The sequence below is a fragment of the Felis catus genome, chromosome A3 (genome assembly GCF_018350175.1).
Source record: "Felis catus isolate Fca126 chromosome A3, F.catus_Fca126_mat1.0, whole genome shotgun sequence".
In the NCBI taxonomy this organism is placed as follows: Eukaryota; Metazoa; Chordata; class Mammalia; order Carnivora; family Felidae; genus Felis; species Felis catus.
In genome coordinates this window covers 124,619,127-124,643,822 of record NC_058370.1, presented here as the reverse complement: position 1 = coordinate 124,643,822, position 24,696 = coordinate 124,619,127, and the positions used below count along the sequence as shown (strand labels likewise).

Below are 24,696 nucleotides of genomic sequence, written 5' to 3'. Positions count from 1 at the left end.
CATATCAACCTAGTGACCATATATACATATACATGCCACAAACAAAAATATCAAAAAAAATTTATCTTTATAAAGTTCCATGTAACTTAGTATTTTCTACTAAATTAATTTCTATAATCTATTTAATTTTTTTTTTAAATTTTTTTTTTCAACGTTTATTTTTGGGACAGCGAGAGACAGAGCATGAACGGGGGAGGGGCAGAGAGAGAGGGAGACACAGAATCGGAAACAGGCTCCAGGCTCTGAGCCATCAGCCCAGAGCCTGACGCGGGGCTCGAACTCAGGGACCGCGAGATCGTGACCTGGCTGAAGTCGGACGCTCAACCGACTGCGCCACCCAGGCGCCCCTAATCTATTTAATTTCTAAAACTAGTGGCCATACCCCACAACACTGATTTCATGTACAGGCACAACCATTTGAAAAATGAGTTTTTAAAACTTTTATTTGAGAAAGAAAAGAGAATACACACATGCACACGCACAAGTGGGAGAGGGGCAGAGAGAGGATCTTAAGCAGGCTCCACACTCAGCATGGACCCCAACATGGGGCTTGATACTAGGATCATGAACCGATCCAAAATCAACAGTCAGACAATCTACAAACTAAGCTCCCCAGGAGCTCCCAAAACTCTGCTTTTAATAAAGGAAGACTAAAAGAGGGTTCAGGGGCACCTGAGTGGCCCATTAGATTAAGCATCTGACTCTTGATTTCAGTTCAGGCTATGATCTCACGGTTCGTAGGATGGAGCTCTGTCTTGGGCTCTGTGCTGAAAGCGGGGAGTCGGCTTGGGATTCTCTCTCTCCTCCCTACCTCTGTGCCTCTCCCCTGCTTAGGCTCTCTCTCAAAATAAATAAACTGGAAAAAAAAAAAAAAGAGAGAGAGAGTTGAATAATATCCTTGCACTATTTAAAAAATCATTTGCTCAGAGTTGCATTCTTAACTAAGCCCTAGGGGAAAGGTTTCAAGATTTCCCTGTTTCCTCTATCATAAATTGTCTTTGTCACAAAGAAAATGATGGATGTTGTGGTATTCATGTCCTACTCATACCCCTACAAAATCTCAAAGCCAGGATATAATTTTTTTATATTCCATATTTTATGATTTAAATAGCTTGCTTTTAAGATCTCCAATACTAGTGGAGTTTACAAAACGGAAAGTCAAAGTCCTCATGTAATCTTTACTGACTGTTGGCTTATATTCTACTGAATTATTCAATTTTAGAGAGGATTTTAATATAGTTTTCTCCATATCTGTTATAAAACAAATATGAAATATAAAGCAGATATGAAGTAAAGTTTCAGGTATGTGGGGGAAAAAGGAATTAGTTTAGCCTAATGGATACATACTGAAACTTATTGAAAAAATGTTTTTCATGTGTTTTTATTAAGTTCATGATTAACTCAGAAATATTTACAACTTACTAGACAGCAAACAATACACTGTGTTTACATATATATGTATATTTATGTTTGCACGTGTATACAAATGTGTGTATATATTTATGTTTTATACATACACGTAGGTATATACATCATTTTTCAATTTTGAAATAAACACACACACAGTCACACATTTTATATACTGTAGGCCATAATGGCACTTTAATATGTATTTTTCACTTTCCAATTAACCATAGGTCCTTTTCTATGTCAACAGCTAACCTATCAAGTCATTCTTTCTAATATACAGAAGGAACATACATGATTTAACCAGTCTATTAAGGATATATAGTCAGATGGTCCACAATCTTTTGTTATGATAATCTTATTCTATTAGTACGCAAGGTCTCTGCATTATCATCCTATCTTTATAAAAATTCAGTTAAGGTTCAAGCACCATGTCAGGCTCTAGGCTGGCAGATTAGAGCCTGGAGCCTGCTTTGAATTCTGTCTCCCTCTCTCACTGCCCCACCCCCACTCTGTGTGTGTGTGTGTCTCTCAAAAGTAAATAAACATTTAAAAATTCACTTAAATGAGCGGCGCCTGGGTGGCTCAGTCGGTTGACTGTCTGACTTCCTTCAGGTCTTGATCTCACAGTTCGTGAGTTCGAGCCCTGCATCAGCCTCTGTGCTGACAGCTCAAGGGCTGGAGCCTGCTTCAGATTCTGGGTCTCCCTCTCTCTCTACCCCTTCCCTGCTCAAGCACGTTCTCTCTCTCTCTCTCTCTCAAAAATAAATAAAGATTAAAAAAAATTTTTTTAAATTCACTTAAATGGGAAAATATACATCAATTCTTGGCCAGTATGTCCATATTACTCCCCAGGAAAGTTGTGCCAATTTACATTCCCATCAGGAATATATGAATATGCCATTAACACTCCTGTCAAATTTGGACATTACCCAACCATTTGAATTTTTTTTTTAAGTTTATTTATTTTGAGGGGGTGGTGGGCAAGCACAAGTGGGAGAGGGGCAGGGGCATGAGAGAATCCCAAGCAGACTTCCCACTGTCACCCCGGAGCCCAACATGGGGCTTAAACTCATGAACCATGAGATCATAACCTCAGGTGAAATCAGGAGTTGGATACTTAACAGACTGAACTGCCCAGGTGCCCCTACTAAACTGTTAAAAGAGTTGTCAATCTGACAGGTAAAATAAAGCATTAAAAATATTTTGTTTTAATCTATGGTTCTTTGTCTATCAAAGAGGCAAAATGTCTTGCAAAACTTTTTCTCATTTAAAATTTTGATACATTAGGAATAGGACCCAATTATCTCGGAGCTATTTTCCAAATACATGCTTTTATCGTTAATTTGAAATCCCAATTAAGGTTAGAACCCACTCCACCACTGCACCACCTGGGTGGCTCAGTCAGTTGGGTGGCTGACTTCGGCTCGGGTCATGATCTCACAGTCTGTGGGTTTGAGCTCCGCGATGGGCTCTGTGCTGGCAGCTCAGAGCCTGGAGCCTGCTTCCGATTCTGTGTCTCCCTGTCTCTCTCTTCCCCTCCCCTGTTTGCTCTCTGTCTCTCAAATAATAAACATTAAAAAAAATTTTTTTTTAAATGTGGCTACAAAAGAATTTAAAACTCTATGTGGCACATATTATATTTCTGTTGTAAAGTGCTGTTCTAAAGTAGGCTATCATACACCCAAGAAATTACTAGTCAAACTTGGATAAAAAGAGTGATGGTCAACAATAAATACATTTAACTGTGGAACAAAGGTTAAAAGGTAGGATTCTTATATCTGGGTGGCTCAGTGCATTAAGCATCTGGCTCTTGTTGTCAGCTCACGTCATGATCTGGTTTGCGAGTCTGAGCCCTGTGTCAGGCTCTGTGCTGTGTTGAGCCTGCTTGGGATTCTCTTCCCCACCCCCACCCTCTCTCTGCCCCTCCCTTGCTCATGTGCCTTCTCTTTCTCAAAATAAATATTTTTAAAAGATGGGATCAATTTTGGTAAATTATGCTTAGAAATATTTCCATTTTATTCAGGTTTTCAAATTTAATTGCATAGTCTTCCAGATGGCTTCACAAAGAAATTCTGCCTTATGGTCTCTTAAAAGACCATGTAAGTCCAATGTTACTTGAAATATTCCAGGGTACTAAAAAGGGAGATATTTCTAAATTCTTTTTATGACAAATCTGACCAAAAAAATGAAAAAAACAAACATACATACAAACATAAACACTAATTTCATATACACATTATTGATGCAAACACCCTAAATAAAACACTAGCCAATTGAAAGAGCTCATTAAGAGAATTATATATACATTTTTATTCCATGAACACAAGAATGATTCAATTATTAGAAAATATTCATAGAAGTTAGCATTTACAAATCAAGAGCTTTCACAGATACCAATTAAAAGATATATAAAAGCCATTTACAATGATAGTAAAAGATAAGATATCTAAGAATATACTTATTAAGAAATATGCAAACTTATATGATAAAAAACTTTAAAGCACTCATAAACAACACATAAGCAGATGTCAACAAAAATAAAAATACACCATGTCCTGAATAGAATACTTAATATCATAAAGATGTCAATTTTCCCAAAGTTAATTTAAAATTTTAACCCAATATTCTGGTAGTAAATAAATGAAGTCTAAAGTTTATATAAAAAAGCTTATAAGAAGAGAAAACTTCAAAAAGGAAGAGCAATAATGGGTATACTATTAGCCTGTCATATATTAAACCATACCATAAAGAAATAAATAAAAGCGTTACACCAGTCCATTAGCAGACAGGAATCACTATGTTTCTAACAATGAGAAGGAAGGATTAAGTATAGGAATAAAGAAAGTTGGAAGCAAAGAATGCATGCTGCTATTAGAAGTCACCTAGAAATGTGTGGTCATCTTGGACAAAAACCAAAAATAAAATTTGGGACCTAGGTGTCCTTCTTGGATTGACAAAGAACAATACAAATGTAAGGGAAGAGAAACAACTTAATAAATATCTTAATAAATATCTCCCCCTTCCACTGATTATGATGTTGAGAATATTCACAGCTTTTCCAACCAAGAAATAAATCAAGGTTAGCTAAAACCAGGCATAAACGTGGTTATATAAATCTACACATGTGATACAATGATGTAATACTATACATATACATTTACCAATATCATATTCCGGATTGTGGTAGTGTACTATGATTATGTAAGATGTAACCATTTAGGGAAAGCTGTGTGGGGAACCTCTCTGTACTCTCTTTGCAACTCCATGTAAATTTAGAATTACTTCAAATTGAAAAGTTAAAAATAAAAAACCCCAACATGGACAACATGTACCAATGCTTTGACTCTAGCAATAACAAAGGTATAATAATAATTCATGTTAAAGGCTAAAGGTCAAAGTCCAAATAACTTAATGAAGTGAAGAAGAAAATATTTTAAGGAATTTTCTTGGAATTGATTCCCAAACCATTTTTTTAAATAAGCATTTTTACTTGACAAAAGACACAAATAACTACATTTGAATTTCCAAGTGTTTGACTCTCTTAACTTTACACTGACCTTATGTGCTGACAGCTTTCATCATATTATACATTTTTATTTAACGATACAAAAATCAGAAACAGTTCTTCCCTAGTTAATCTTTACTCCTGCCATGTAATCTATTACTCTTTTAAGAAGACGTTTTAAAACAAGAACCCCATACAATTATAGAAAAATAAAACATTCTAATAAACACTAACACAAGAGTTGCTACCAGTCTCATCAAAATGGTAACTTATAAAGACTCACCTATATGTGGCTGCTGAGCTGCAGCTAACGCATATTGCTGCTGTTGAGCTGCAGTTAACTGCTGAACTGTTAGTGCATTAGTCCTCTGAAAGAGCTATTAGGGAAAATATTTAAAACAAAGATTAGTCTCAAAGCATTTAATTTCTATTTAGAAAGCTGAGAATAGATTATTTTAAACACATATTTCAATCACTTTCTCAACTACAAAAACATTATTTATAAAACATTAAGTATTTAAGAACACTCCTATTATTCATGTCCATGCCTCACAGCACCAGAGGCTACACCGGTACATAGTTCAGAGAAGCTTCACTGAAGGGGCACGCTTTACCTGCTGCTGGGGATTGTAGTCAAAAAGGCCTACAGTAGCTCCTGAAGAGTCCATGGGTACCTGATTACCAGGATAGTCAAACTGCAAGGAATCCAGACCAACTTGTTCCATGGCATCCAGATTCTGGGTTTCAGGATTTGAAAACTCTTCAACAAGTGGTTTATTAGCTGTAGGATTAGGAAGAGGCCCCAATCCTTCTGAGGGATTAGTATTGGGGCCCAGGCGCTCAACTACTTCAGTTGGAGAGGCTTGACGACTTCCAGGAGTACGACTACATAAAGAAAACAGAAAGGCATTATGAGTAAAAGTATTAAGTCAAATCTGAATGGAAAGTAGGAAAATCATGAAAAACAAATGGCGGCAAAATACAGAAGGCAAATCAGGCACCCCAGGTCACTAATTACTCCACTTTATTACAACCCCCCCCCCCAGTTTAAAGTCTTAAGAACTGACACAGTTTCATTTTTTCATATTACTAATGATCATTTTCTCCACGGTGAATAGCATAAAGATATAACTCAATTTTACAGATAAGAAATTGCCCAATATCACAATTTAGGCTCAGACTACCTGAAACTTTTGTCTCAAATCACAGACAAAATGAGTAAGTACGAATAGCAGCCTATCAAGTGACAAACATGGGAAGTCTCAAAACCAAAATCCACCTACCATATTCCTGTCTTGCCCAAGAGTACAGAATTTTCCCGTAAAATCTTGCTTGCTATTTGGGGGAGGGCGGGGAGAGGGGACTGGACAGAAAGGATGGCCTTCATGACTTCAGAATGTAAAATGTGGGATATAACAAAAAAGGACATGAACCAAGACAAAGGCTGACTCCGGACTCCGACTTTAAATATGATTTTGAGCAAATCACTTCATCTTCCAGGCCTCAATTCCTTAAGTGAGGAGACCAAAGACATAATCTTCTTGTACTTATTTTTCCAAATGAGGACAAAAAAGGAATTATGAAAAGCCTCTATAACTGCTTTCAAAAACCCATCTTTATCACACTAAATTGCTTCAGTTTAAGTCATCAGAAAGAAATGGAAACGTGTAACATATTTACCAAAAACTAAATGTGCCCTTCAAAGAAAAGTAAACTTCCACATACAAAAAAGCAACTTCCTCTACTAACTAGCGTCTTTAATTTTCCCCAAAAAATGTATTAAGATTAAATATTAAGGATCGACTCTTTTATCAACATCTTTCATGGTCTAAACTTTATTTCTATATATAATCTATTCTCATTTACCAATGTCTTTTCTTCTACAGAATTATTTTACGCAAGATCCTTTCCCACACAAGAAGTAAGTTTGTTCTTAGGAAGCTTGAGTTCATAGTATATTCAACCATTAAGTACATTAAATAAATGGTAATAACTATTTTACCTGGCTTTCATTGCCAATTGTTAACATCTATGTAACTCTGCCCCCAACTTCAGGAGCTTCACATTGAGATAAATTTGCTAACATATACAGAGCATTTTACAAGTAATTACTTATAAGAATTTGTTTCCAGATACTTAGGTGAACTTGCATTTTATTTAAAATTCAATCGCTATCCTTGCAACATTTAGAAGAAATTTCCAACTCCTTTAACCATACATAATTTTTCATGTGAATATTCCACAAAGGTTTGCTTTTCTTTCAGAATATATGGGAAGAAAAAAATAAAACTGAAAGGGTCTTCTTTAAAATCAGCTAGAAAGGGGCACTTTGGGTGGCTCAGTTAGTTGAGCGTCCGACTTCGGCTGGGTCACGATCCCACGGTTTGTGGGTTCAAGCCCTGCATCGGTCTCTCTGCCGATAGCTCGGAGCCTGGAGCCTGCTTCGGATTCTGCACCTCCCTCTCTCTCTGCCCTGCCCCTCTCGCTCTCTCTCAAAAATGAATAAACTTAAAAAAATTTTTTTTTTCTTTAAAGAATATTTTTTAAAAAATCAGCTGGAAAAAAAATAATAAAGCCTGGTATAGTTCTCTCCCTCCTTTCAGTTCTACACTCTAGTGGTTATATACTGATGATGTATCAATTAATGTACATATTAATGATGTGTGAGCATAGTGACTGTATGGCCACAGCCATATGTCTGACACATTTTTATACTATCAAATACAATACTGTATCTAAAATATTTTGTAAGCAATTTTAAATACATACCCCAACCTTAATGGAATAAAATTATAATTTTAATAAATGTACAAGTCCGTATTAATATGGAGAAGCATAGCCTTTCATACACACAACTCTAATATAGTGATAGAGGATATAATAGAAAAGGGAATTACGCTATCAAGTGGTGCTATTTTCTTGCTATAGTTAATGGTGTATTAACACTTCAATTATAAATGCATACTCTGAAGGGCTCATAATCAACTCAGTTTTAAATATACACCCTTGCTAAATCGCAGATTAGGTAATTGCAGAAAAGCACAATCAAGATAAGGCTCTAAAACAAACTAAAAAGCATGAAATGTATTTCTCGTCAAAGAGGTTTACTGGTTTTGGATGCTTTTTTGCACTTAGAACAGATACAAATGGCACTGTTTTTAGGAAACATTGTTACTCTGCTTTTGACAATTAAAGGCAATAATAAATGTAAATGCATACCACCCACATATATGATTACACTCAGTTAAGGGAGATTCTGTGGCTCACAAGACCTCAAAGAAAACAGCTCATTTTCAGCATCTCATTAGTGAAATATAAAGTTATAGGAATTCAGTATGAAGAAACAACTCTCTAATATCTAGGTAAAGGTACACTGGCTAATTTGAGACAGGCTAGAAGAAAATATTTAATTGCCATCAAGAAACAACTAAGTTACAACTTAAAGACTTCTAAGCTTAGAACTAACTTTTTGAGATCTCTAATATGTTCCCTACTTCCTAATTTCAGAAATATTAAGTATTAGCACAAATTCGTATTTATGAACAAGAAAGGTCACAGCTCCTAAGCTAATTATGTTTTCTCATTTCGAAGATTAAGAGTTAAGTGGGGGGGTGGGGGATACAATACAGGGATAGAAGAAAGAGAAAATTCCACAAAAAAGGTGCAAGAGCAACCCCAAGAGGAGTTTGCCAAGAAAAATCACAGATTAAACCTAAAATTCACTAAATTTTAGCAGGCAGGAAAAAGTTAAAATTTAGACTACCATATTAGCAGAAAGGTAACAGCAATGTCTAACATTACTCCTTTAATGGAAGGCATGGTTTTAGAGACTATTCTATTGAATTAGTTTTTTAAAAAATGGTTCATAATCAATATTCCTTATAAAAAAATTAAATATTTTTCTGGATTAACGCAAGGTACAAAGGGAAATAAAGTAAACCAAAATTGGAAAAGTGTCTAAATCAACCACATCAGCTAACAGTAATCATCCCTAAAGAGATATGCTTTTCTTCTTGAGAAAGTTAAAGTCTTACTTAAAATCTTTGCAATCGGCATCCATTCCATTTGGCAAACCTCTGCCATTTATTTTAGAATCATCATCATCTCCTTGTTTAAGATCTCTGTTTTGGTCCTCCTCAAATGGAGAAGCCTTGCCTTTTTGATCTCCTTTCTCAGGTCCATCTGTTTCAGCATCTCTAGTGCCCTGAAGAAAAAGAATCTGTTTGATTCTGAATATGTAATAAAACACAAAAAAAGGCACCATAAGGTGACCTAAAACTACACTATAGTGCACATAAACAATAAAAGCATTGAACCTTATTTTACTTTCATAATCAACTAATTTATCAAAGGCCAAAAAACTGAGCACAAAGCAGTGATTTATAACAGAAGAGCTAAGGCAACCTTAACTATAGCGGGGCTGGAAGAGCAGTAACACCACAGAAGAGATAATATTTTACTTAATGCATAATTTTGTTCGGTTACATTCACATCAAGCACTACCATAAGTAAGCAATTTTAATCTTGCAAATTATGTTTTTTAATTCATATAATTTGATTTTTGTAACATGGCTAAGATTATATTCCCAGTGGTTCTACTATTTCATGTATTTCAAGAAGTGGCCAAAAAAAGAAAACAAGAGCTCCAATAAGTTATAAAATTTCCTTTAGCTCTTGGGAAAAAAAAAACAGAAAAATAAACTGACTTAAAGATAACCAAAAAACCACTGAGTAATTATTAAATATTTCTTTATTCAAAATACTTACAAAAGTTCCCTTCCTAAATCGAGAATCCAATTTATCAGCAGGAGAAGAACTTAATACATATTCTACCATGCTCACACCAAGGCCTCCACTTTCTGATCGCGGAGACAGTATTGCATTTACTTCACTGTTTCCATGAAAACCCTGTCCAGATCTTCTCTGTACCATAATAGGCTGGGACATTGAATGGTCTGTTTGGAAGAAAGAACACAATTACACGTTTGTACCTTTAAGCTAACCAAAATGTATTTACATTAATATATTGAAGTACAAAAACTCAGCATACCATTTGCAACTATGTGGATGGAACTGGAGGGTTATTATGCTAAGTGAAGTTAGTCAAAGACAAAAATCATATGACTTCACTCATATGAGGACTTTAACAGACAAAACAGATGAACATAAGGGAAGGGAAACAAAAATAATTTAAAAACAGGGAGGGGGACAAAGCATAAGAGACTCATAAATATGGAGAACAAACAGAGGGTTACTGGAAGGGGTGCGGGAGGCGGGATGGGCTAAATGTGTAAGGGGCATTAAGGAATCTATTCCTGAAATCATTGTTGCCCTGTATGTTAACTAATTTGGATGTAAATTTAAAAAATAAATTAAAAAATAACCCAGGAAAAATAAATAAATAAAAGGTTATTGGCTCTACCTTAAAAAACAAAACAAGGGGTGCCTGGGTGGCTCGGTCGGTTAAGCGTCCGACTTCGGCTCAGGTCACAATCTCACAGTCGGTGAGTTCGAGCCCCGCGTCGGGCTCTGTGCTGACAGGTCGGAGCCTGGAGCCTGTTTCAGATTCTGTGTCTCCCTCTCTCTCTGCCCCTCCCCTGTACATGCTCTGCCTCTCTCTGCCTCAAAAATAAACGTTAAAAAAAAAAAATTAAAAAAAACAAAACAAAACCCCTCAGCATATTATTTTTATAATCTTTACAAAAAGCTCTTCAGGGGTGCCTAGGTGCCTCAGGTCATGATCTCTAGTTTTTGAGTTCGAGCCCCTTGTTGGGCTCTGTGCTGACAGCTCAGAGCCTGGGGCCTGCTTCAGATTCTATGTCTCCCTCTCATGGTCTCTCTCTGCCCCTCGTCACTCCCACTCACACTCTGTCTCGCTCCCCTAAAATTAAACAAACATTAAAAAAAAATTTTTTTTTAAAGGCTCTTCATATTCACTGGCCTAGGTACATTTCTTGGGAATACAGATAGAAAGAGCCATTTGGTAAAAAATAAAAATAAAAATAAAATAAGTAAAAGCTGATGTGAAGCCAGTCAAACCAGAAAGGTCAAGGGAGACAAACATTGACCTGAAGGCTCAGCTACCTGTAAGCATCTCACTAAAATGTTAAAGCTCTCTTTGTGATTCACACTAATTCAAAACAAAACCCTTTAAAAGTAAAACCTAGAAGAATAAAAATAACTCCTAAATTGGCAGAGGCACTCCTCAAGCTCAGTTATATACCGGACAGATTTCAGAACACAAGGCTGTACCACTATAAACACAAACAAATAAGTTTGAAAAAATCAGTTCAGGGGCCCCTGGGTGGCTCAGTCGGTCTCTCGGTTTCAGCTCAGGTCATGATCTCATGGTTTCGTGGGTTTGAGCCCTGTATCCAACCCTGCCCTGACAGTGCAGAGTCTCCTTGGGATTCTCTCTCTTCCTCTCTAACCCTCTCCTGCTCACGCTGTCTCTGTCTCTCTCAAATAAATAAAACTTAAAAAAAAGAAAAAAATCAGTTAATATCACAGAATTTTCTCTTGGTGTAAAACCTGTCACCTGAAGATTATTTTTAAAAATCCCTTCTAGAGGGGCGCCTGGGTGGCTCAGTCGGCTAAGCATCCGACTTCAGCTCAGGTCATGATCTCGCGGTCTGTGAGTTCGAGCCCCGCGTCGGGTTCTGTGCTGACCGCTCAGAGCCTGGAGCCTGTTTCAGATTCTGTGTCTCCCTCTCTCTCTGACCCTCCCCCACTCATGCTCTGTCTCTCTCTGTCTCAAAAATAAATAAACATTAAAAAAAATTTAAAAAACAATAAAAAAAATAAAAGTCCCTTCTAGTTTAAAACTTTCCCATTTATTTTTAACAAAAAAATATTCACCTGATATGAGTGCCCTTTCTACATTGTTTTTAGGACAAAAAGGAAAAGTAGTATTTAAGATTAGAGAACAAATAGGATACAACTATAATTAAACATCTGAGGCAACTTTTTAGATCTGCCAAAAAAAATTGTAGAAGGAACCAGTGAGCTGCCTCTGGTTCATTTGTGATCATATACAATATTCAGTATGAGATCTAGTCCTTAAAGGGCTGAACTGTAATGGAGGAACTCAGTCATCACTTCATTAACTGTAGGTTTGATTGCTACTTTTGTTAAAGCATATAAAAACACTTCCACTACAGTATCTTTATCCACAAGAGATTAGTCATTATATTTTTTTCATTCAATCATTCACCCATTCATTCACTAGTTCTAATGTTGATTTACGGCCTCTTGCATATTAGGCATTGTGCTTAGAACAAACATGGCAGTATCTGCCCTCAAAGAGATTATAGGTTTAATAGAAGATAATCAAAATACAGTAAAAGAGCAGCAGTAAAAATAATCAAGGATACTATGCAAAAATAAAGAAAGGGCATCAATCCTTCTCAATCTTAGAGTGAATCCCAGAAGAAGTGATATGAAGAGTAAAGAGTTAAAGTGAGCAAAAAAATAGGGAAACATGAAGGTGGAAAAGACTGTTTCAGTTAGAGAAACCAAGCATATGGTAAAGTCTCCTACAGTCATGGAAAGAATCTTTAGATTGATAATTCCTTTAGGACATTATTCCTACATTCCTTTATTCATATTTGTACATACTTGGCATTCAATAAATGTTTTTTTTCTTTATTTTTTTTTCAATGTTTATTTTTGAGAGACAGAAACAGAACGTGAGCGAGGGGAGGGGCAGAGAGAGAGGGAGACACAGAATCTGAAGCAGGCTCCAGGCTCTGAGCTGTCAGCACAGAGCCAGAAGCAGACTCAAACTCAGGAACCATGAGATCATGACTTGAGCTGAAGTTGGATGCTTAACTGGCTGAGACACCTGACTGCCCCCCCAATAAATGTCCTATAAACAAAATAATTTCTAAGTTTTTCATTCATTTCTAATTTTCACATGTCTCCAGGTAAAGACTAATATTCATCTTCAGAATTTTATCCATACAGCGTAAAAAAAAATTTCAAGAGGAAATGATATAAGAAATTCAAAATATAAATCTGAACTAAAAGAAATATATAAATTTGTGGCTTAAATGTTTTACTTCTGGTACAAGCTATCCTCCATATAACATACCAAAAATATTTCCCAACCATCCATCTTGAAAATAACCTTTCATTACCATGTTGTGCTCAAGATGTTTTCCTTTGGAATGCTTTAAAAAAATATTTGGTTCTGGTAACTAAAGTAATTAACTACTCAACCTTTAAAACAAAAATCAAAACATTCAAAACATGTCTACCATTCAACTTTTCAAGCACATGTAATTTTAGCAAGGAAAGTGTCTTTTGTGGGGAAAATGTGCCCCAGTCTAAATAATGGAATACTTTAAATTATGAGACCCATGTAATATGGGTTAATTCAAATCCAGGAAAAAAAAAAAATCCTTTGAGGGCAGTATCTTATTTACCTTCATATTCTCCAAACCTGGCATATTATATTACATACCAACGGACTTCAAAGAAAATTCCCAGTATTTTAAGAAAATTTCACTATAAATTAATAGCTAAAGTTTTCAAACTTTCTCAATTTTTACTATAAGAGTATTTATTAATCACTAAAATTATCTAGTACTACCTAACTTTTCAGCAATTATTTTAGTTGAATAAACAAATTTAAATATAAAAGACTTTTTTTTTCATTACTTAATTTTTTTTTTAATTTACATCCAAATTAGTTAGCATACAGTGCAACAATGATTTCAAGGGTAGATTCCTTAATGCCCCTTACCCATTTAGCCCATCCCCCCTCCCACAACCCCTCCAGCAACCCTCAGTTTGTTCTCCATATTTATGAGTCTCTTCTGTTTTGTCCCCCTCCCTGTTTTTATATTATTTTTGTTTCCTTTCCCTTGGGTTCATCTGTTTTGCTCTTAAAGTCCTCATATGAGTGAAGTCATATGATTTTTGTCTTTCTCTAATTTCACTTAGCATAATACCCTCCAGTTCCATCCATGTAGCTGCAAATGGCAAGATTTCATTCTTTTTGATTGTCGAGTAATACTCCACTGTGTGTGTGTATAATATACATATAATATACATATTATATACATATAATATACATATACATACAATGTATATGTATACATATAATATACATATACATATAATATACATATTATACACACACACACACACAAACCCCACATCGTCTTTATCCATTCATCTATCAATGGACATTTGGGCCCTTCCATACTTTGGCTATTGTTGATAGTGCTGCTATAAACACTGGGGTGCATGTGTCCCTTTGAAACAGCTAGCCTGTATCCCTTGGATAAATACCTAGTAGTGCAATTGCTAGGGTAGTTCTATTTTTAATTTTTTGAGGAACCTCCATACTGTTTTCCAGAGTGGCTGCACCAGCTTGCATTCCCAATATAAAAGACTTCAAACCTTTTAATGTATTTTAATGATTTGTAGAATAAAGAAACACCTGGTAATTTACACTCAAAATTTAAGGTTAATTTGATAATTATCCAGAATTTGTTCAGAAATTTGTTTTGATCTTAATTTGGTAATTTTGTGTAGCTTTCACAAGCTGCAATGAATTGTTATAAAAAGAGAAAACTTATTTGTAAAATACATGTTGACAGTTGCATGTGTGTATATCTCAAATTTTACTAATGAGAAACATTTCAAAATATAATCAGTACTACTTTAAGAATAAGGCCATGCTCTTTAATTTACCTATCAATACAGTTACTTCCGTGAACTGTACTCCTTCATACCAGTTCCTTCTCCCTTAACAGTTTCTTGGTTTCTAAGTCTCTCTCCATTACTTGTGGATATCAAAAACATTCAAAGTCTGCTTCCTTTCTGTGGATTTACCTCACTCAGGGAGTTTACCTCCTTTCTGGGTATGGCAAATGTCTAATAAAGCTAGACTGAGCTACAATTAGATAAATCAGTCGCTGTCCTCTAATACAATTTAAGATTGAAAATCCCTATTGTTAATGTGCCCTCTTTTAATGGAAACTCAGAATTTTATAATCAGAGTTAACTTCATTTTTTTTTAAAGATTTCATCTTTAAGCAATCTCTATACCCAACAAACTCACAATCCTGAGATCATGAGTTGCACATTCCACAGACTAAGCCAACCAGGCACCCCAGAGTTAACTTCAAATAAAACTTTGTAACATACTTCACCGTGACAAACACTTCTAATTGTTAAGTAGATCATTAGATAAGGGCTAATAAAAAATGTGCATTAACAAAAAATGTGCATTACAATGACTTATAAAATCTTCAACAAAGACTTCACAAATTTGCTCCAAATATTGTCTGGGGGTTAACAGGGTTTTGAAAATTTCAAGTAAACTCATAATTCTTACACATACACCAATAACTTACGAGAAGTTCCCCATGCAGTCTCTCTCCATTCATCATCCCCAAGAAATATGCCTTTTTGTCCATCTTTTGTTGAATCATCAGGTTCCCAAAACTTTTTGGTAGGCAAAAGCTATTTGGGAGGGAAAAAATGATTAATTTAAGTATCATTCTGATTACAAATTTATTCTAATTCTACATGGGTGAAAGCAAACTTACCACTGGTATGTACAAGTTAGTTTTCAATGCTAAGGAAAATTCAGGGTGAACTATTTTCTAATTTGTATTGTTAATGATAAAATAACTCCTCACTTATGTTTGGGTACTGGCTCTAATAATTCTAGACCTGAACACTAATCAAAATCCACTTTGGACTTTTCTATAGTTTTTTAAAAGGTTTTACCATCATGTGATTTTCTTTATAAATTTTTTCAAAAAACTTACTAAATTTCTTATTCAATATAAATACAATAAAAACATCTATACAAAAAAGGAAAACTTTTCCTTTACTTCCAAATACTGCCCTTGGATCACCTCTTATCCCACAGCTTCCATGGCAGAAAATATATTTTCACTTTTACTTCACTTATGCAATGGAAGTATGTGACATATATAGCACATAAAAACTGTGTTGACACAATGATTCACAAATTATTCAATATGTACATTTTGGCTAATTCCTAATGATACTTTATTACTCATCCAAGCCTCTCCTCTCTACTTTCCCTGACACTCAGAGAAGATGGACTGGGGAGATGTTTGAAAAGTACAGACTGTTTTGTTTTTCTGAGACATGTACGTGGCATTTTAAGTACTCCTAAGATCTCCTCCCTCTCAGCCCATAATTAGGTACCCAGTCTTCCAGGGCTCATAATTAAACCTGTATATACTTCTATCACTAAGCTTTTACCTGTGTTTGTCTCCTTAAGGCATAGTAACCTTATTTTTAGAGAGTTCACAAACATACACACTAAATGTAATAAAATGAACGTAGTAAAACCTAAATGGAGTCTGAGAAATAAAATGGTGGTGGGGGGGGGGTTGAAAGTGTGAGTGGGGGGGGAGAGGGTTGAAAGTGTGAGTAGAAGGGGAGGAAGATACAGTAAATCATGAACAAAGGCACAACCTGATAAACTGCACTGTGTGTACAACAAGGTATGAGATGGATGAACAGATGTGGGAATGTCAAAGCTAATGCTGGTAAAACTTTCTAGGTCATATTCTCAGAAGCCTTAAAGATAAGCTAAGAAATTGCACATTTCACCAACGTAAAGGGAATTCAGGTTAAGACATTATGTTTTAGAAAACAACTCAAGTTATAAGCTTTAAGAATAATGGATAGTCTAGACTACAGGCAAGGAAATCGGTTTAGCAAATTCCAACAGGGCCAAGATGGTAGAACTAAAACAGGTGGTACCAACCCAAAGAACTGAAAAAACAAAATGGTTTGAGAGACATTTAGGACAGTCAAAATGAGTATGATTACAAGTGGGGAAGGGATTAATAAAAAGGATACAATTTTTAAATTTGGATAATAAGCTAAATGGTAGCACTATTAACTAAAACAAAAAGCCAGAAGCAGCTTTGAAGGCAGGGGGAAAAGTCCAATTTGGGCATGTTCCCAATCTACAGATTTTTTTGCTAAATTAAGTATATTTAATTTTAAAGGAAACCAGCTTCTACTAATTTTAGAAAGAAAAGTTTTTCCATGTTAGGATCACTCTGGGCTGCAAATGATTTTTATTTAAAGCACATTTTAAACAATAATCTGCTCTAACGAAGATCCCAGCAAAATGCAACCTCTATTCCTTCATAAGCTTTTTTTAAAAATCACTATAAAAGGTTCATGTAAATATTCAAACAAAATGTAAAGCTGATAAATACTAAAACACTGCACTTGATATATTTAAGTAATTGAACATGTATGCATAGTAAAACCCAAGTTAATACTTTAAAATACCATTAAAAATTGGTTTCTGAGAGAATAAATGTTTTATCCATACATTATGAAAAAAAGTTTCAATATCAAAATAATAGTAACAAAGAAACTGAGGGTAAAGTTTTAGAAACTTAATAGAAACAGTCACAGAAATGGCTGAAACTAACCTAAAGTAACAGAAATAACAATCCCTTTGAGGAAGTCTTTGTGATAAAGTTCCGTGTAGTGCTTTAGTAGAGAAGCTCATAAATTACTGCTTTAAAACACAACTAGAGGGGGTGCCCGGGTGGCTCAGTCGGTTGGGCATCCAACTTCAGCTCAGGTCAGGATATCACAGCTCCTGAGTTCGAGCCCCACGTCAGATTCTGTGCCAACACTTGGGAGGCTGGAGCCTGCTTCAGATTTTATGTCTCCCCCTCTCTCTCTGCCCCTCTCCTGCTCGTGCTTTGTCTCTCTCAAATATAAACATTTAAAAAAAATTAAAAACAAAAACTGTATCTAGCACTTATCCAATGTGCCTACTTTTTGCCCAACACTGTGCTATGAATATCTTCATTTTGCAAACATTTATTAAGTTATCATGCACAGGAGTTAGTAAAATTAATACCTCTCCTAACAAAGGCCTATACCAACATTCTACAAACAACGTTCTGTGACAGTTTAGGCACTGATTTGAAATACTTTCAGAGAAACTACTAGCTTGTGACCAAGAAAAGTTAAAATGAACTGAATACAGGGAAAGGCAACAATTCAAGATAGACCATTTAGGGAAAAAAAAAATGTAGGCAGTACACTGGCTGGAATAGCAATAAAATTAGAGATTTGCCCCTGGAGACTCTTTTACGGTAGTAGAAAGGGGGAAGCATATTATAGAAAACAAGGGTTAAGAGATCTTAAAGATCTGCAAAATATATTATCCAGTACTACTTCATATTCGTTCCCAATTTCACAAAAACTTTAAACCAAGGTCAAGCAACTCAGTATATCTTGTTAACCTACACCTCTGTCTTTCCAACTCAGAAATGACTGGGTGAACATACAAATTCATCCCCCCAACTGTCCACCATTTTACTAGTTCTTTCCTTCAAGAAGCATTTATGGCTTGCCCTCTCCGTCTTCAAAAATAGGAGTACGGGGAGCCTGGGTGGCTCAGTCGGTTGAGCGTCCGACTTCGGCCCAGGTCACAATCTTGCGGTTTGTCAGTTCGAGCCCCGCGTCAGGCTCTGTGCTTGGAGCCTGGAGCCTGCTTCTGATTCTGTGTCTCCCTGTCTCTCTGTTCCTCCCCTGTCTGTCCCTGTCTCTTTCAAAAATAAACATTAAAAATAAATAAATAAATAGATAGATAGATAAATAAATAAATAAAGCAGTCGACACTTTCACATACTGCCTCAAAATAATAAATTCCTACAAGAATCTATACTATGAGGTACACTTACATTTCAGATTAATACCAATTACTACATAAAAATCACAAAACCAACCAAATTAACATAATCCCAAGAATTAACAAGATGTAAAGGCTTTATGTCTACAATATGGTGTTTTAAATTAAGATGTTCATGTAAGGGGCGCCTGGGTGGCTCAGTCGGTTAAGCGGCCGACTTCAGCTCAGGTCATGATCTCGCGGTCTGTGAGTTCGAGCCCCGTGTCGGGCTCTGTGCTGACAGCTCAGAACCTGGAGCCTGTTTCAGATTCTGTGTCTCCCTCTCTCTGACCCTCCCCCATTCATGCTCTGTCTCTCTCTGTCTCAAAAATAAATAAACGTTAAAAAACAAAAATTAAAAAAAAAAAAAAAAAGATGTTCATGTAATATCCAAACTGGGACACTTCTGAGGAAGGGGGTGCTATTAATAATTATGCCATGACACCAGATATGTATCTGGACTGTCTGGTCAAATTATGATGTTAAGGTGACTCTCTTCATAATGGAAGTTCACAAAAGACAGGCATAGATGCTAATAACTAAATGTGTATGTAGAAAACAAAAGACAGGGTAATTCCCTTGAACCCCACAATGGCGCTTTTCCAGACTTTAATTTTTTCTATTAATAAAAGATATCAATACTTCTTCATTTTTTCAAATCATACCACTTTCCCCAGATCTTCTCCATTTCTAACACTTTAATCACCAGAACCATTAGATGTCATCACTTCCAACAGGAAGCAGTACTACTGTAAATAGTCAAGGCACTCATCAGTTCATGCTATTCAACCATGCTATTGGGCCAGTTAACCATTCTGAGCTTCAATCTTCTCATCTGTAAGGATAATAATGATACTTTTATAGTTTCTATGAGGCTAAAATGAAATAGCGTAAGTAAACTGCTTAGAATAGTACCAAGCATATAGCAGACACAAATTAGATCTCTTTGCTACAAAAATAGGAACCTTTTAATATTTATTATAAAACATAACAAACTGGCCAGCAACATTTAACTGGCTGATTATTTTAAAGGACTATGATATTACTATTCAATACAAAAGTCTTATCTATAGTTATTTGCCTTCTTTTTCCAATTCATTTGAGTGTCACAGGAGGGACATGAAACAAAAAATAGATGCCTAATACCGTCCCATCCTGCACAAGGAATCAGAACCAAAGTTACACACATGGCTAATAAATGGCAGCAATAGGATTTGAACACATCGTCTGTATAATTCTAAAGCCCATTCTCTTTACACCTACCATGGAAGATGGTTCTTTTCAATCATAGTCTAATTTATCAATATTTCTGAAAATTACCAGCATTAGACCACCACTAGATATAATAAAAACGCTTAGGGGTGCCTGGGTGGCTCATTGGTTAACTGCCCGAATCCTGATATCAGCTCAGGTCATGATCTCACAGTTCATGGGATCGAGCCCGCATTGGGCTCTGCACTAACACTGCAGAGCCTACTTGGGATTCTCTCTCTCCCTCTCTCTGCCCCTCCCCCGCAGGCACATGCATGGCATGCTCTCTCTCAAAAATAAGTAAACATTTTAAAAAGTTTATATTATCATGATATTCACCCCATATAACGTGGGCATTCATTATGGTGGATAAAGTTTAAGAATTAAGGTAAAGATTTCTGTAGATAAAACTATGATCATTAAACACTATTTCAAATAGCTGGCTTCTATTCCAGTTATCCCTAACAGCTTAGATCAGAGCTAGAACATTTGAGAGATATATGTAACTCATACAAAGGTTATTCCTAATACTGTCTCAAAGATGTCAATCTTACTCAGAGTCATAGTGATAGTGATAGATTGGAGAGAAAACAGAAGTCTCCTCCCGTATCCAGCATTCCACTTCACCATACCACCTGGGATCTTAGTGCATAACATTCTTTAAATATTACTGTGTCAGAAAAGAAAGGAGGGGGCATTATTTATCATACTAAGCTTTGACTATTCCCTAAATAATATACATTAACGCAGGGATTTAAAATTAAATTCTAGGTTCCCTAAAGAATTTCAGGCAGGGGTATCTTTCCCCCTATTTAAAAAATAAACAGGAACATACTGTGTGTGTATATAATAGATTTGTGCCTTTGCACTGTAGTTTTAAAACACTATATTAATGAAGCTGAGTCCAACCGCCTATGAATTAGCTTTGTTCTTTTTAAGCCATATGACACAATACAAATCAGTAAGTCTTTTGACAAAAACATGCTATGGAAAAATATGGAAAGAATGAGTTTATGAATGGATGAATACAGATCTGTTCCCATTTCTGGATGACCAAGTAGAAAAGACTGCCCTTCTGATGGTGGGTCAGTAAAGACATCATGACCTACAAAACCCAGTACATTTGAAAATAGTCCTATATGTAATGCAATATTTGTACATGAGAAATTTATAACAACTTAAGACATAATAAAGAAAATTTGATTTTTGAAGAAAAAGTCAAGAATAGGGCAATCCATTAAAAAAGGATGTCACATTAAAAAATAAACAAGCAATTTTAGAAAACTCAAGAGCCAAAAACTCAGGGCTACTTTTAATTTATTAAAATGAATGAATTCTGGGATAAAACAAAAACAAAAAACCTCACCTGTCAGGAAAGGAGGAGAAGACTGGTGAGAGAGAGACAGGCAAAGAAGGAAATCCCAGAAGGTTCCCTGCTGCCTGTGAGATGAGGAAAGATAGAAAGGCTTGTGGGAGAGAGAACCCAGAGGCAGAAACCTGAGTAGGTTTCTTAGCTATCTCTTAGAGGTAACAGAATTAGTTGGTAAACTGTTAAGAAAAAAAACTTAATTAGTGAATAACAGCTTATTTAAAAATACATTTCTACTGAATGAAGGTCATAGAAGCACTGACCTACTGTTATCTGCCCAAAAGAGCAGGCAGTCTAAACCCTAGCCACTTTCATTCTGCGTTATCTAAAATTTCCATTAAGAAGGCCTAGATTTAAGTTTAGATTAACATACTGTTCAACCCAGCTTGTCTCTTTTCCAAAAACCTCAAATATACCTCCTCCACCCCCAAATAACTAACCAAACTCTTCCAACTACTGTTTCTGATCATGACATTTTTGTTTAACTGCAAAGATGTCTTTGCATTTATCAAGTGTTATTTAGAAGGGGAGTGGGGAAATGAGCCAATCTGTAAACATATATACAATGTAGATCTAGGAAGTAAAGTGCTGGGGGTCTAAAGAGAATTAAGTTAATGGTGTGGCTTTACTTGCCCTTAAAGAAATCACTGAGTTCAAGTTTGTCACAGATCAGGCTGAAACACTGTTCAAACCTGGATTATTTTGCTTTCTAAAGACCAAAGAAAACAAGTAGCAGGGAACAAAACAGAAGCCTTTTTCAACTATTTCTTTTTATTCACCCACAGTGTAAATAATGCCTAAGTAGCCACTGCAGTGAAGGTGTAGGGGTTTTTTTGTTGTTGTTGTTGTTGTTTAACTAAAAAATTATTCCTTCTTTCAAACCTTTCTTAGGGACCAGAATTTTACCTTATACACTAGACTAACAAGTGTACTTTGGCAATACTTATGCTTAAGCACCTTAACTCACCCTTAAATCAGTCCTCTGAAAATGACAAACTCTTTGGAAAACGCTGTTCTGGAGAAGGGAAGGGTTAGCTAGCTGCAGGGTGCCCTCTTGTGGCCCAGAGGAGTGACTGGACTCTTTTTCTGCATCTGAAGAGCACAGCATTGGATGGAGTGAGTCTCATGAAGGTCGCTAATCTACCAAAGTAAAATAATCTCCGGGAGCAAGCAGTTAATTACACATCTCATGTCTGTTTACTGTTATGTTCTATTACCAAAGTCCACACTATGTTAGTACTACAGAACATGACAAAATAAAGATGTGACCACAAGGGTTTTCATAATCAATTAGTTTTCTAAGTCTTTAGGTATATGGAAAACTCAAGCATTTTTTATTCCTTAATTTATGTGATGGTGTAGTTAAATGGGATGCCCCAACAAAAATCATATATTAACAGGACTGATAAAATCTATTAAATTCAGAGTGCTAACTGTGTGCCGCTTATTCAAAGCTAACAATCTACAGAAAAGATTAATATAAAACAAATTGTAACAAGTAATAAAGTATGTATAAAGATCTAGGAGAAGTCAGAAGAGGAAGTAATTAATTTTACTGCAGATAGCAATGGGACAACAGATAAGAATCTTTCTCAGTACAGTCTTATAGAGGATTAGAAGTTTATTAAGCAGTGAACAAGGAGAGATTTTTGGAAGAGAGAATAGTGAACAATCAAGTGTGGCTAAAGCAAACGTCATACATATATAAAACAGCAGGACAAGGATCAAGAAAGGCTCTTTTCTGAGCAAAGTAATTATGGTTCATTATCAAAATATAAAACATTATCTAAACCAAGTCAATCAAATCAATTAGATACAATCTCACTAAAAATTACTACTAGAGGTTTAAAAAAAAAAAGGTGAAAATCACAACTACAGAATTGTATCATCTGAGATTTAAAAAACCCACATCATGTGGAAGACATAAACACTATTTTCAAGAATATTTATGGTTTAAAAAAAAAGTCTTAAGGGCTCAAATAAAGTGAGGTATATATACATTCTTAGTATTCGTAAGTATTTACCTCTCCCATTCCCCGAGATTCTAATGCAAGAGCTTGAAAATCATGATTCATTTCATCCACAGATCAAACCTGTTGAACAAAAACAAAAATCAGTAGAAAGAAAAATTTAAATAGACTGTATCAAGTATTTTTATATTATATTGCTGCTATTACTGCAATTAGCATGAGCAGAGATAGACAAAAACCGATTTCTCTATGAAGATAGATTTCCCTAAACAGAGCATATAACAGCAATCTACATTAAAATTAAAACCCTGGGGTCAAAGGTTCGTGGGTTATTCTGTGTGCCAAGAAAAACCACTAATGGCTGAGCAAAATAGAAGGTAACAAACAAAGGAAGCAAGCTCAAATACTAAAGTATAGTTAGCCTGTTTTTTATGTTGTTCCAATTATAACATTACCATTTTACATTACTTTAGTTAATATTTTTCAAAATTTCTCAACACTTCCTTATTTGTAGATCTTCTACCACTGATTTAAAACTTTCCCTCAAAATATGTAAATGATGATCCAGTTCAATCTCAAAGAAACACATAAATTAATCAGCTGTGAGAGCGATTAAATATTGAAATTTCCTTAAGAGTAACTCCTTTCACTTCGCCTTCTACTAAAACTAAAGTGTATGTTTCTTATCTTTTCATTTCTAACATTTTAAATTATCATTCATGTGACAATGTGTTGAGTCAGAAGGTCCTTTGCCTTCGAATGTTAAGTACTGCTGGAGAACACCATTCAACACTGAAGCCACTACAAATTCACAGCCTTCAGCTCTTAGGCCTTGCAATACAATCCTATTAATTTCCCCAACAGGTTCTCTCTCTTTAAGACTCCATAGTATTGGACATTACAAAGCACCCCTCCCTTGCTGTAATAATGTTCTCCGTTGCCACTTTCTCTCTCATCATTTTTCCTTCTATTTTCCAACGTGTCCAGTTGCTTTTTCTCAGCCTTCACAGATCCCCTTGTCTCTTCAACTCTAGTGTTCCTTTAGTCCTCTATCCAAGGTAGTGTCCTCTCTACCCCTTATCCTGAGCAATCTCATCCACTCTCATCGCTTTGAAAACTATATATATGCTTAGGACTCTCACTCAAACATTTGTATTTATAAGCCAAATTTCTCTCTTAAAAATGTCCAAATATCTCCTTCCCATTCCCTGGGCAAAATTCCAACTTTATTCTTCTTCCCCATTTACAGCTTAATTCTTTCCTTTCTTACACCAATATCCAATCACTAATGTCAACCTCCTACCTCACTTAAATCTAACCATTTTCCAGCTGTTTGATTGTTTACACTACCACCATCTCTTACCTAAAATGACTGTAATTCTGTCTTCCCATCATACACTCTAATCTCCAAATGTAATCAGTCATCTTTCTGAACTGTACTTTGTCCATGTGATTCCTACATCTTAATCCTTGACTTAAAGATAAA

The 24,696-nt window shown here is 35.6% G+C and overlaps 1 protein-coding gene across 13 annotated transcripts in view; it reads right to left on the bottom strand.

Moving 5' to 3' along the window:
* PUM2 (pumilio RNA binding family member 2) overlaps positions 1 to 24,696 on the bottom strand; it is a 99,275-nt gene that overhangs the window by 52,892 nt on the left and 21,687 nt on the right. For 5 of the 13 annotated variants that reach the window (XM_045054898.1, XM_045054900.1, XM_045054905.1 and 2 more), the window contains exons 2-8: positions 23,265 to 23,333; positions 21,238 to 21,311; positions 15,270 to 15,391; positions 9,683 to 9,870; positions 8,950 to 9,119; positions 5,530 to 5,800; positions 5,199 to 5,292 (exon numbers count right to left, since the gene is read on the bottom strand). In XM_045054898.1, the coding sequence (XP_044910833.1) occupies positions 5,199 to 5,292; positions 5,530 to 5,800; positions 8,950 to 9,119; positions 9,683 to 9,870; positions 15,270 to 15,391; positions 21,238 to 21,311; positions 23,265 to 23,315 (970 nt within the window). In that variant the 5' untranslated portion in view covers positions 23,316 to 23,333. Of the gene's footprint in view, positions 1 to 5,198; positions 5,293 to 5,529; positions 5,801 to 8,949; positions 9,120 to 9,682; positions 9,871 to 15,269; positions 15,392 to 21,237; positions 21,312 to 22,207; positions 22,333 to 23,264; positions 23,334 to 24,696 lie in introns of all 13 variants that reach the window. The other 8 variants (XM_045054902.1, XM_023252075.2, XM_023252076.2 and 5 more) reach the window with 4 other exon arrangements.